Consider the following 13,839-nt stretch of genomic DNA (forward strand, 5'->3'; position numbering starts at 1 on the left):
TGAAGTTGAGTGGAGAGAAAGCAGGTGTAACTTGGAGGAAAAAGTTAGGAAAAAACAAATGACAGTATGAGGAATGAATAAAAGAGGAAATCAGAGCCCTACAAAAAGAGAACAGAATGACTATAAGGTAGAATTAAAATAAAGGACATTAAAAACCTGGTCATTTAGGAACAAGCCATGAGCTAAACTGAAATGACTAGAAAACAGCAAAGGGGATATAGGGTAAATACTGTTCTCCCAGCCCACCCTTCATTGATTTCTTAAGAGGGAAGGGAAAAAAAACCACACACACTTCTCTCCTTTCTAAACACCTGCCTGATCTGCCCAAATGAAACTACTCCTGCAGCCCCTGCCCCAATCCCTACCATGACAGTTTTGTCAAACTACATGAAGGAAAGTAGAAGGGCAGAAGATGTCTCCAGCAATTGCACCCCCACAATTTTTGGGTCATCAGTCACCACTGATCTAACAGGCCTATAAACAAGTCAGCGTATTTGAAGAAAAGTTACTGAGACAAGAGGCCTAAGAGGAACAGGTTCGAAACTATGGATGAAAGCTTCCGCTCATATTGAGTCTCAATACTAGCAATTTGTGCTAATTGGTTTGAATTGAGCATTTACTTTAATGCAGAATGACGACATATTTGTATTTTCAGTTACCCTTCTAAAGCAAGAGGTTGCTGTACATTGGAAGGAAACAATGCTGCTATCAGGTTTAGCTCATAATTTGGCTAAAATGCTACCTTTTAAGCAGCAATAAACATGAATACATTCACGACTTGTAGCACATTTGAGAGCGAGCGAGCAGCATCTGTAGTTGTGTTATCCATGACAAAAGGCATTCAATATTAGATAAAGTTTATTATGTTATCAAAGTCTGACAAAATATGCAAAAATCTGTAACTCAGTCATTCATACACAAAGAGGAAAATATATAAAATGCTGGGTCTCACCAGATCATGTTCCATATAAAATACTGTTAAATTTAGAGCAGCAAAGTAACTGCCAAACATTCCCTGAATTTAAGAGGATCTTGAATACACCTTGCTCCAAGAAATATCTTAATACCAAATATTCCTTCCTTTGGCCTGCAACTCCTTTGCAATTATTGCTTGACATTAGAATCTTCTGTTCCGAGCAGAATCACATAGGGACCCTGCAGCAGCACTACAGTAACAGCTGAAGTTCCTCCAGCATTCTCTTTACATTTTGTTATAAATAAAAAATACATTTTGGTCCTTAACAACTTTTGGTTTCTGAAAATATCCTGAAAATGAAGATTAGGAGAAAAATAGACATTCACAAATGGTAAGTAATTTTCCTCTTTCCAGCAATAATTATTTCCTCAGACTAGTTTCTCCACAAGAATGTAGAATACTTAAGACTGCATACTTTAACAGTCTTACAGCCAACTTGAAGAAGAGTTCTGTGTAAACTTGAAAGCGTGTCTTTCACTAATGGAAGTTGGTCCAAGAGATATTACATGTCATCCATCTTGACTGATATCCTGGGACCAACATGGCTATAACAACACTGCAACCAACCCTACTGAAGTGATTCTAAATAGACTTGAGTTTGCCCTCTAATGCAGAGGGTCAAGCAATAAAGAAAACAGACTTCTAGTAGAAAAGAGAAATGCACAATTTAACTACTTCCACCTTTTGGGATGTATACCCCTGTATTTTAGGTACTCCATTTATTTCACACTGAGGACATCTCTATCCTGGGATTGCACAGTAGACAAAAGAGCAGAGCTCAGGAGGATTTGATGGAAAATGAGAAATCAGAATTGTGATCCATCTTACAAAGCACCCCCAACCAGGTAATCATCAGATGTGTGAGTATTTTAACTAGTGAGTCCTCCACATTCACACTTTAATGTAAGAAGTGTGCAATTCTGCTCAGGAAAGAAACAAGGATTTATGCTGACAAATTACAGCATGTCTACAAGTTTGGAGGGCTGTCAAATCCACTTTACCAGTGTTAAGTAAAAGCAAGAGAGCAGACTTATTGAGCACAAAAAGCGACTGGAGGGTCCATCTGTTAATGGAAAGATAAGTGAGTGTGGACTAAAGGGTCATTGGGATGAAAGTAAAAGTATGAGATGGAATTAGCTAGAAACACAGAGCTGTGCATTTCCCCAAAGAGAGAAAATACAGTAAATATCAAATGCTAAATCAAAACAAAATAATCTGGTGCAGCTCTTTTAGAAGTGTCAATGTTTCTGCTTCTTCAAGTGTACAGAATACCAAAGCCAAAAAAAACCTCTTGCTATAGATTAAGCATTTTACAGATTAAGCACACAGCGCTGGACAGCTTCGTAAATAAACCAGTTCTAAAAAAAATCCTCCAGACCAGGTGGAGCCTGAGTCCTTTCTACAGCCCTACTCATATTCTTCAGTCTATGCTGGGAGCCAGTACAGATTCCAGTTCCTCCCGTAATGGTGCTAGTTAGCAAGCTTACATTCTACCTGGGTTAAGTATCATAGATTTGAAAAAGCTGGACTTTTGAATCAGTTACTTTGCATAGTTGTATGTACTGCAGACCAGTCTTACAGTAGTTTGTTCACAATGGAGTTAGACCACATGAAGAGCCTTAGACTAGAACTGTGGTTCTTGGTACAGCAATCTGCAGAAGCCTACCAAAAAACAGTCCGACTAAAAGGATTTCATCCTTGTGTTCTCTAAGATTTAAGCAGTCAGCCATGTGTTACACATAGCCAGTGGGCAACTCAGATCTGGCAGTGGACTAGCACACACAGCTGAGGCAGAAAAGTCTGTTTGAGCCATATAGTTGCTGAGCACTAAATCTTAGGTAAGTGATTCCAAGAGACAAACCTTCAATTCTACTGGGAAATGCTGGTCCTCCCTCAGAGACAGGGAGTTAGTCTTATTCTCTCTTCTGCACAGGGACATATTTAACTTACCAATGATCCCAGTCAGAATTTCTACAAGTGATTAGCTAATGCAAAATATATTAGAACCTTGAGCATTCTAGATCCACCCTGTGCCAGAGTGTTAACATTGTGCAGTTGCAAACACTCATGAGAGAAAGCTGTCAGATCAGCACATCCTAATCAAAGATTGCAATGGCAGCAAACAACCTCTATGCACTACAAGAATGGTTAAAACGTTACCTTTTACACAACTGCAATCTCCTAACATTAGAAATCAATGGATTCTTAATTCTGTAGGATTTCTGATAAGCATAACTCTTAAGGTAACTTTTTTTCTGAAGAACCCTGCACCCTGGAAGTGTTCATAGCAGTTTTCTGAAAAATGCAATGACAAGTGGTCTACCATGGTTAAGCTACTGAAGTATTGTTTCATGGAGGGCTGCATGCTATACAATTTTCTGGGGCCTAATACATAGTGCCCCTTTTAAATGTTTGTTTCTCAACCCAAATTAAGAACTCATTACCCCTACAGGAAAGATATTTTACTCTATAAATACCCTACAATTCTAAGCTTTTTCTTCAACTAAACATAATTTTGATCCAATAGGAAAGATGGTTAGTTAGCTGGAAACTGGATTACAGCAGAATTGTACTTGCCTGAAAGCAAGATACATACAAAGGGGTTTTTCCGCATTGTGGAAACTTTAATTTTTACTTGTTTTGGGTAGGAGGGGGCTTTGGTTTTTTGAGCTCTATTACCATTTGAACTAATGGAGATAACTTGTCACTTTGACATGCAAAGTCAGCACTTCACAAAATTTGCTGATACCAAGTTCCTGTGGATTTCAATGTATACACCATGTAGCCACAGCCATTGTACGAGGAGTGACAACTACTAACCTTTTATTTTAAAGCATGAAGCCAGCAGCCTTAGACTCTTGATGCTAAGTCATCAGCTTACTAAAGTTAAGGACAACTGGATTCTCTTCAATTTTTCCAAGACATCAGATAAGGAACTTCAGATAATTAATGCACTTTCCCTCTTCTCCAGTAGCAGTACAAATGAAGAAACAGGTAAGCTGGATATGACCAAAGTCCTGCAATATCTTAACTCCATGTCTATTTATAACACCTGCTTAGACCTTCATATTTACTAGCTTATTTATGGATAATGATTCAGAATTTGTCACCCTTTTGAAAAGTTCTGTACTCAAAAAATCCTTCACAACCTCTCCCTTGCTTTAGTACAGAACTGACAGTAATCAGCAAGCAATTGTTTCCCTCACCCCAACTCTCCAAAGATCACAAGTAAAAACCAGTGTAGGCTGCACATATTGCACATAGGGTGTGAAAAATGTTCAAGTGAACTTCTGTATGAACACTGGACATTTGTCTAGCAGCACCAGAATGCACATATGACCAAGCCTTTAGAATGTGAAACACTATGACGCATTATGAACACTAATCCAAGAGACAAGTGATCATTAAGGACAAACAGCTTTCTGAACACGGCCTGAAAAGAGACCAAATAAATACTCCAAGTGTTTTAAAACCAAAGGATCAAAAGGCATTTTCCCCTCACTTAAGGGAAGGCATCACAGGTGATGGAGGAAAAAAAACACTGTCCACAGAGTGTCACAAATCAAAAAGAAGTTTTTTCACATAAGAAATAGTTGTAGCATTAGACAGCATCTCAATATGCTCATTTCCTGATAGCTCAAACAATATCACCTCCTGCTTTTGCATGTCCACCCACTTTTTACATTGTAAGGCACTCTCCAAGTTCACTGTGCCATCACCATCGCTGTAATAGATCTTGGGCTCTTTATCAGGAAAGGCCTCATAGTAGAATGAGTCAGGTGTTTCTACACCAGTGCCAAAGAGACAGTGCAAACGCACACCAGGTGGTATCATCTGGTAGACCAAGGGCTCAGTGTCTTGTCTCATGAGCCAGCCATCCTCAAAGTTGATGTCCTTATAGAACTTTTGGTAATCCTGGAGAGTGTAGTTAACTGTGGGTGTGCTTACAAAGATCTTATCTGGAGGCCATGTGTAATTGTAGGGGAGCAGCCAATTGGTTGAAACTGCAGATCTCTGCTGGTCTCGGATCTTAAGTGAACTGATGACAGGTATCCTGTTGTTGTCACCTACAAAATAGATTTTTGTTTTATTTATTGTACACTGAAATATCAATTACTGCTTATAATGATGGAATGAATGAGGAACCTACTTTCCTTACTTAAAAGATTACAGAGTTTGACTGGAAATACATCAATCACTAGTAGGAAACAGTCTGGATGTTTTAAATACTGTAGATACAATTCCAATAACTGCTTATACCTTATAAAGAGGAACAAATTAGTTGACCGAATGACAGAGGCAAGAAACATTGCTAAAGACAACCTAGAATGGCATTTTCCTGAGGCTACCCTTCTGACATATTCTTTAAGAAGAAAATATTTTTGACTTGGGCTCATTTGGGAGCTTTGGGCCCAAAAGTTCTTCACATCATCAATCATTAGGCAATCATTCTGGCCATCTGTAAAACTATCTTAAAATTCTTTTTCTAAAGGAATCAGGTACAGATTTTGCAGTGATTCACAGGGACACTCTTCCCTTAATGTTTTGGTTGGGAGAACACGCTGGTGTTACCCCCTGTACATTTGTGCATTCAAGAGATCTCATGAGACAGCAGAAGAAACAAGGTGGACACCCAGATTTTCACAGTTCAGTGATAGAACAGAGCAGCAGCTCCAGGACAGTGAGGGAAGAGAAAGAGTCAGCCTTTTTCACAGCCACTGTTGGGCCAGGTCAGGAGACAGATGCTATGGGGAGACAGACAGTGTGGGGCTGCTCAGCAGTCAGACGGGACTCATAAGGGCTGGTGGTGGAGGACAGACTGGGGCAGGGGCTGAATGGGAGTGGAGGCACAGAGACATACGGGGACGGGGTAGGGGGTGTAGGGCCACATGGGGATGGGGAGAGAGGATGTCTGAGTGGGGGTGGAGGGACATGTGGGCAGGGGATGCAGGGACACGTGGAGACAGGGGGAGATGTGCCTGACAATGGGAGAGGCTAGGGGTCAGTCAGGGTCTGCATGGGAGAAGCTCCCTAACAACCCCTCTCCCTCCCCCCCTCCCCCGCCAAAAAACCCTGTTCCATACTTTTCCCATTCACACCCAACAACCCTCCAAGTTCACATGCAGGCTCCTTCCCAGCAATTACTTTCTTCTCCCTCAGTTCTTCCGTTATCCCTGACTCTCCCAAGTCTTTGCACTGCTTTTGAGGGGTGCAGGATATATGGTCCTGTATTGTAGTCTAAATGAATTACTCAGAGTTCTGTATTAATATGCCTAGTAAGGAATCTGTTTTGTGGGCTATATTGGTACAGGCATGCTTACTGACAAGTATTTTGAAATAAATGATCAAAAATAATTGAAACTGGTGTGATTATATGGTGTTATTTCAGCAAATAAAATTTGCAGAATTTGAAAATATATTTTTTGTTGCAGAATTCCCCCAGGAGCAAAGAGAGTAAGTAACCCAGAAGACAGTAAATAGGATGCTCCTATACACGAACAAGTCCACTTTCTGAACACTTACCTATGCTGTACCCCCCCAAAAAAAACAAAACCCCACCATCCTGCAAAATGTAGTACATATACCAAGTCACCAGCTATACAATGCCTTGAAATACCACCCAAAGTGTGCAGGAAGAATGTGAAACAACCAAAAGAAAAAAAGATTTTAATTGTTTTTAATTTGCAAAAAATATGCTGTATTTTTAAACTCACTAGATGGCACTACTGATTCTCTGGTACAGTAAGGAGGGGTGTAGCACAATACCCCTGGTGCCCTAACTACGCTTGCCAGCATTTCCATATAATTGCAGCTAACGGTCAACATACGACCACCTGAATCTGATTAAGAAAGAAAACTGGAAGAGTAGAGTGACCACCACAAGGCCCTGAAGATACTCCTGTCACATTGCTGAGGAAAATGTTTTCTACCTTGACTTTAACATGGAAGTTGTTCCTTGTAGCTCTTGTTTGAAAGCAGTTAGTAGACTTGTGCGTAAACACTTTTCCCTTGCTTTATCTTTTTGTATGACATAAAAAGTTCAATTGTGCCTCAAATGGCACACCTGCCGCTAAAGCCTAACATATGAATTCCAACACTGACAGTTACACTCTGCCCACCTACCTTTCCCCTGCACTATTGTTCACTTCCTGTTGATACTGTTTCCTGCTGCTGTATGCTGTTAGTGACTACATTCTGTCCCAGTGATGGCTGTATTTCAGTAGAAATTGAAGTGATTCTTCTCTATGCATATGTACGAACAGCCACTTTGTGATGAGATGCTACATACAATAAATATTGCTCATGTAGTAACAAGAAAGAAGCAAAACACTGTAGGTATGGGGAGATCCTAAGTGGTGCTGGTTCATTCTGCTCACATCCTGTATCGCTTGGACACCACGCAACGTTAGCTATCCAGTAAAGCCTCCTGCTCTGAATATTTAGAGTACATCACATGAAAAAGTCAGTTTCTGCAGAAGCCTGCAAGCCACAGGATGCTATTTGGGGGAGGGAAATCAATTTTGCAATGCTACGTTGACAAAAACAAACAATTGTAGGTGCCCAAAGGATATATGCATTTTCAGCTTTTTAATTAGTGGCTTTGAGTTGTACATTCCCATCTCAAAACCAAGTGCCTTATTTAAGCACATTAAATGTTTTTTTGCAGCACCCACACCTCATAAGCACTTTGGTATATGTCCTTCCTAATTTTCTTGATGTAAAAATGTTTCAGGAACAAATACTGCAAACAAACCTATCATAAGTTAGTAGTGAACTAAGAGGAAGCCAAAGGTCTTAATAGTTAAGCAGCAATATGCAAAAATTAATTCAGCTCTCTGCTACAGGAGATGTTTAGGCATGACCATATGATACTGAAATTACAAAAAGGTATACTGCGTACTGTATGTTCTTTTTACTCAGGAGCAATTCTTTGAAGATTAGTGAAAGAACAGTGTCTGTATTAAACAAAATGAGGATAAAGAAATTTAAATCTCAGGCCTGGCGTCTTTGATATTCACTTCAGCTACCAAACATTCCCTCTCATTACTACCAATATATAATGCCACACATTCAGAGATTTGTTTTCTTAAAAACCATTTTAAAATGTTAAGGTGTGTGCGCCTTGCAAAGATTTTTGCAGGTGGCCATGCTTCTGCCATCAGTCAGGATTCCACATACCTCGAGAACTGCCAAGTCTGCAGTTAGAGCATTTAGAAGCTTCCAAGTCAGTTTTGCCATTCAAAATTGAGAGTAATGAGAGCTTGGAATAGCCCCTTGTGCCCCGATTCCATCATCCCAAAAAGAAGAAAACAGGACAGCTCAATACTGGGATATGAAAATTCAACCATATTCTATATAAGGAGAATGGAGTTTGGAAATCGTGCCTGAAACTGGAGCAGTTATAAGCTTATGGGCTGAAAGCCATTTTTTAATTGAAAGTTGATAGCATTTCCAACTCAGTTCTCTAATGCTATGGTTAACAGTAACTCTAACATCCTGTGGGAGCTTCCATTTAAATTCAAGTATTTAAGCAGGTTACCTACCGGAAGCCAGCACATGAAGGGTTTTAGCCACTCCTCCCCATGGAGCACCCAGTGACACATAGTCCTTTATGTACTTGTCTTTCCAATCCTGAGTCTGATGGTTGAGGAAATACAGAGTATACATATTACCCATACTGTGGGCAATTAAGACCACAGGACCTCCATTTTGTTCATACATCAACTCAATCATCTTCCGAAGGGCCACAAAATAGTCTCCATTCTCATCTAGAAATATCAAGACAGTATAGTTAAGTAGGGAGGTTGTCTGCAAATGCCATCTTTCAACATACAGTGTTTTAAAAGATTAGCTTTTGATGCTGTAAGTAAAGGGAACAGGTTCATACCATTAATTCAAACAGCATGTTGCTAGAAGCCAAATTTTCCTCACTTTTCATTTCCTTAGAATTGTTTCTAAAAATGTAGAAGTGAATTGTTTCAAGCTCAGAAGACTATTTATACTGCTTCTCTCTCAGTAGCATGTATTTATCAAAGGGCAGGCTTTTCAAAAAAGTCTACATTGGTCTAACGTCTCCCGCTGAATTCAGTGGTAAAACTCGCACTGAATTTAATGGGAGTAGAATTAGACCAGCACCGAGCACTTCTGAAAATCCCACCTGAAGCTACTTGGAAAATCACTTTTATTTTTCACTTAAAAGACAGTAAGTTAGAAGCCTTAGAAAAACTCCCATTTTTGCCCACTGAGTAAAACCATGGCTTTTCAGTCCAGCTGTATTTTTGACCTTTTTAAAATTCTATAGGCAGCAGTTGCCTGCCAACTTGTTTTATTTTGTCAATGGATTTAATAAGATTTAACAAGACTAGTCACTGCTAATTTAGAGATCCTGTTAGTGCCTTCTGAGACAATACCACTCCTGTTTGTAACATGTAACTAAATATTCATCAAACCAAAGAAAACCTAATAAAATGCATCTCTCTATCCTCATAATCCTTTTAGGCCAGCTACAGACCAGTCTGTTACCAAACAATCAGAGTTGTTGATTTTCATCAAGAAGTTCCCTGGATTTCAAAATAAGACCATGTCTCAGTTCTAGATCTTTCAGAATTCAACTCTTCAGGGCAGGGCAACAGCCTGGGACACTAAAATGTTACCTGCATGAATGTGCTGCTTCTTCATTTTGTCTTCACATGTAATATGAAGAGTGTATTTTTTATCTCAAACTATAGACGGGAGACAGTAAAGTAAGACTAGAGTGCGATAAAGAGTACAGAGTGTCTGACCTTCTTACACAGCTAAAGGAATGTGTAAATGCAGGATACAGGTTTGAACATTACCCCTTAGCCTTGAATTTTAATGACACTACACACAGTGGAGCTGATTTCTCCAGACAAAGCAATTAAGTAACAGAGTTAGACTTTGAGGCAACATTGTGGTCCTGTGGATTATGCCTTGCTAATAGATGACCAGGTTTATTTCAGGGAGGCACTGTAGAACTTTCCAATATTACTTATGGGGTTTTGCTCCATATGTAATGTCATTTTATCAAAATTCCTGTGGAGCTGTCCCAGAGTTAGGTCCCTAACGGTCACTCTAATCAGGATTAGGGTTGTAAAAAGGATCTCATGAAGAAAAGGGTAATAAATTCAGCCAAATTTACTGCCTAGGAAGTCAATAAAATGACTAATTCAGGTAATGAAGTTTCATTTACTTGGTGCCTTCCGCCAGTCATAGGGAGCTCCTCTTACATCTTTATCCCGCTGGTAGCCCCAGTCTACCAGACTCTGCACCAATGTGTAAAAGTAAGTGCCTGTAGACAGAAAAAGAAGAGATCAGCATCACAACAGCCTTACTGGGCATCCATCAATAGTGAAACTGAAGTTTAACTCCAGTTAGATTATTCTGCCTCCATACAAATGTAAGATTACTTTAGTCCAAGACACAGTTTAAACAGCTTGGCTGCATTAGGCAAAGTGAAGGATGTTAGGTATGTAGCAAAGATACAAAGAGGTTTTTTTCTTCTGAAAAATTCTCTAATCTGTTGTGAGACAATCCCTACAACTTTTTCCACCCCCCATCTACCTTCCTTTTGTACACGCTGCACTTAAATCATAAATATGGTGGCTTACCAATGTGCAGATAAGAGTGCAATAAACTATTCCCAATTCTAAGAGCTCGTGTACACTAGAGTTTTTACAGTGAGCTGACCACCAAATAACTGCAGGAAGATAACATTTGTACAGACTAGTCTGGGCCCTCCACATACATTTTTTCCTGGATACAGACACTTGTGATTTGCTCTATGATAGAAACTACTGTGAAACTAGTTTTATTTCCATCAAAAGATTAGGAATTTTAATCCACTTGGGTTGGCTGAACACAATGCTTTGATAGCAAACAATGGACAGAGTATTTGCAGACTAGTTATCTCAAGTGATAAGGTAAACTGCATTTTATTTAACCTTTTATTTATCCCTCTAGTAAAGGAGTAAGTACAGTTATATCCAAAACAAACACTGCAACAAAAGATGAAACCTGGAGACCCAGGGCTGCATATTAGAGCAGAATCCTTCAAAGCCCATTTAACTGGAGGCCTAAAATATCTTTAAGGCCATGAAAATTGGGTTTTTTTCATTTTAGATTAGTACCTTCTCTACCAAAAGCCCTATCAGCAGTTTGGGCTGATTTCAATACTGATTTCTAAGGTAACTGGGACTGCTGTTTAAGTGTATCCTATATTAAAAGGGTCAGAGGGAGATTGTAAATGCACTATTATCCCTTCACAGACTGTTTAAGGCTACAAAGCCAATTTAAAAAGAAAATTTTATATATGTATCCTTTCAGCCAAGAAAGGACAATCACATGCAGCAAAATCAGTTAGCACCCGATTGTGCTTTTAAATACAAGCTGCTCCCATATGCTCTTCTCACCAAGACTTGCATGACAAAGTGCACTATGAATTCTGGTCAACCAGTAAACCCCATTTGTAAAGTAGGCTACTGGATGTTCAAGTATCATCCTACCACCAAGTGAACACAACATTTATTTTCCATCACTGCAAGTACACATTCTGTGAAAGAGCTGCTATATTAGTCTAAGAAATCTTTGTATCACAAGTGGCAGTAACAGGCTAATAAATCAAATCTAACCCCCCATTACATCAACTTTTGGGTCAGAGATTTAAGCATCTGCCAATGAGATTGTGCTATGAAAATTGTCAGTATGTCAGATGTATTTTTTTTAGGAATTCGTAGTCATGAGATACAGCAGCTGGGGCTAAATTACCCCTCTATTTAGAGTCCATTACTGTATGAATTTTTGAGGGAAAAGGGAATAAAAGGAAGAGTGCCAGATCTCCCAAATTCATACAGTGGGTATGGAAATCCATTCCACTGAGGGCTACCTGGCCTGGGGCTGCTGCAGCAAAGAAGGGTTTTTTTTTATTATTATTAAAAGTTTCCTGATTATTTTCACATAGTTTGTCAAGCCCCTCTTGCAGAGAGCTTTTTCTATGCACTCAGTCTCACTTCCTACAGAAGCCTTTAGGATGACTGTTGGAGTTTCATTCTGAGAATTTTAATTCTGAATACATTTTAACAGATTGGCGAGCACTCGGTTCTGCCCCATTTGTTCATCAGACAAAGTTCTCAGGTTAGCCACATGACGTAACATATGCACAATATTTTTTTTTGTTAGTGGTGGTGGTGGTGTGTAGGCGGCTATTTCTCTGACAGGACAAAACACCGGGGCTTTGGAGCTGTGCTCTGGCTCCGCTCCAGCTCCAGGCAAAAACCTGCAGCTCCACTGCTCTGGAATCCACTCCAAAGCCCTGTGAATGCACAATACTAATGTTTATAAGCAAAATGAACACATGTGCTATCCTACTTCATACAAATGCTACATAGCTTTCCTTGGACTTCAGTAGGGAACTGAATTGAAATTGCAATCCTCTAAAGTGCTGTATATCAGATGTAATGGAAAAAGGTATTAAACATGTGACAATGAACAAAACTAGTACATACCAACACTTCTTTTACTAGGGTCAAGGAATTCCAAGGAAAATGTTTGTCCAAACCCTGGGACTTTGACATCCACTCCATCTGGAGGCTCTGTGATCTTACTTGTTCGATTGTATATTAACCTGGGGGGAAAAGGAAAAACATAATAAATATGAGACGTACCATCTTACTACTTAGCACAGTACTCTTCACTATTTTTGAAGTGGGGCCATTTTGGCAAAAAACCTTCAATGTGAAAGCCACATGGGGTGGGGCTGACGGGTTTGGAGTGTGGGAGGTGGCCCAGGGTAGGGCAGAGGGTGCAGTGTGGGGGTGGAGCTGGGGATGAGGGGTTTGGGGTGCAAGCAGGGGCTCAGGCAGAGGGTTGGGATGCAGGGGCGAGGGGTTCAGGATGCAAGAGGGGTCTCAGGGCTGGGGCAGAGGATTGGGATGCGAGGGGGGGGGATACGGCTCTGGCTGGGGGTGTGGACTCTGAGGTGGGGCCAGGGATGATGGGTTCAGGGTGCGGGAGGTGGCTCAGGGCTGGGGCAAAGGGTTGGAATGAAGGAGTGAGGGATGCAGGGTGGGGCCAGGGATGAGGGGTTTAGGGCTCGGGCAGAGGGTTGGGATGGCGGGTGGTAGGCTTTGGCTGCGGCAGCGGGTTGGGATGAGGGGCCAAGTGGGGAGGGCTCTGGCTGGGGGTGCAGGCTCTGGAGGGGGTCCAGGGATGAGGAATTTAGGGTTTGGGAGGGGGCTAAGAGCCAAGGCAGAGGGTTGGGATGGGGGGCAGCTTTGGCTGGGGAAGAAGGTTGGGATGCCGGGGGAAGACGGAGGGCTCTGGCCAGGGGTGCGGCCAAGAATGAGGAGTTTGGGGTGCAGGCAAGCTGCCCCGGAGCTGGAGTCAGAGGACTCCCCACAGCCCTCTCCCAGCCAGCACAGGAGCTCTGGGGAACGGGACCCTCTGTCCCGCCTGCTGGCAGGCAGCACAACAGCTCCGGGGCCAAGGGAGAGGCCTACAGCAGCCCAGCATGCCCCAATTTGCTCCCCTCCCCAGTTCCCGCCCACCCTCTACCTCTCTGCTCTCCAGGTCCCTGCTGCATGGCCCTTTAGAGCTGCTGCGCGGCTATTTACAGCCTGCCACACAGCTTACAGGGAATTTAGGGAGCCACACTCAGGGTCAATGGGAGCCACCACTGGCTTGTGGGCCTTGCAACAAAGAACACCAACTTAGCAGCTCTCAACTAAGATGGGACTTATGTTTGCCGAATACAATAAAAAGGATTAAAGATTAAGAGCTACTACCTACATGAACAGCACAAAGCCCAGGCACTACTACAAGGGCACTTCAATACACAAGTGGTTACA

The 13,839-nt window shown here is 41.3% G+C and overlaps 1 protein-coding gene across 1 annotated transcript in view; it reads right to left on the bottom strand.

Moving 5' to 3' along the window:
- Positions 1-840: 840 nt before the first annotated feature.
- PLA2G15 (phospholipase A2 group XV) overlaps positions 841-13,839 on the bottom strand; it is a 32,007-nt gene continuing 19,008 nt past the window's right edge. The window contains exons 3-6 of the mRNA XM_032787685.2: positions 12,499-12,617; positions 10,188-10,286; positions 8,521-8,745; positions 841-5,043 (exon numbers count right to left, since the gene is read on the bottom strand). Of these exons, the coding sequence (XP_032643576.1) occupies positions 4,532-5,043; positions 8,521-8,745; positions 10,188-10,286; positions 12,499-12,617 (955 nt within the window). The 3' untranslated portion in view covers positions 841-4,531. The remainder of the gene's footprint in view (positions 5,044-8,520; positions 8,746-10,187; positions 10,287-12,498; positions 12,618-13,839) is intronic.

This window comes from Chelonoidis abingdonii, chromosome 19 (genome assembly GCF_003597395.2).
Source record: "Chelonoidis abingdonii isolate Lonesome George chromosome 19, CheloAbing_2.0, whole genome shotgun sequence".
NCBI lineage: Eukaryota > Metazoa > Chordata > Testudines > Testudinidae > Chelonoidis > Chelonoidis abingdonii.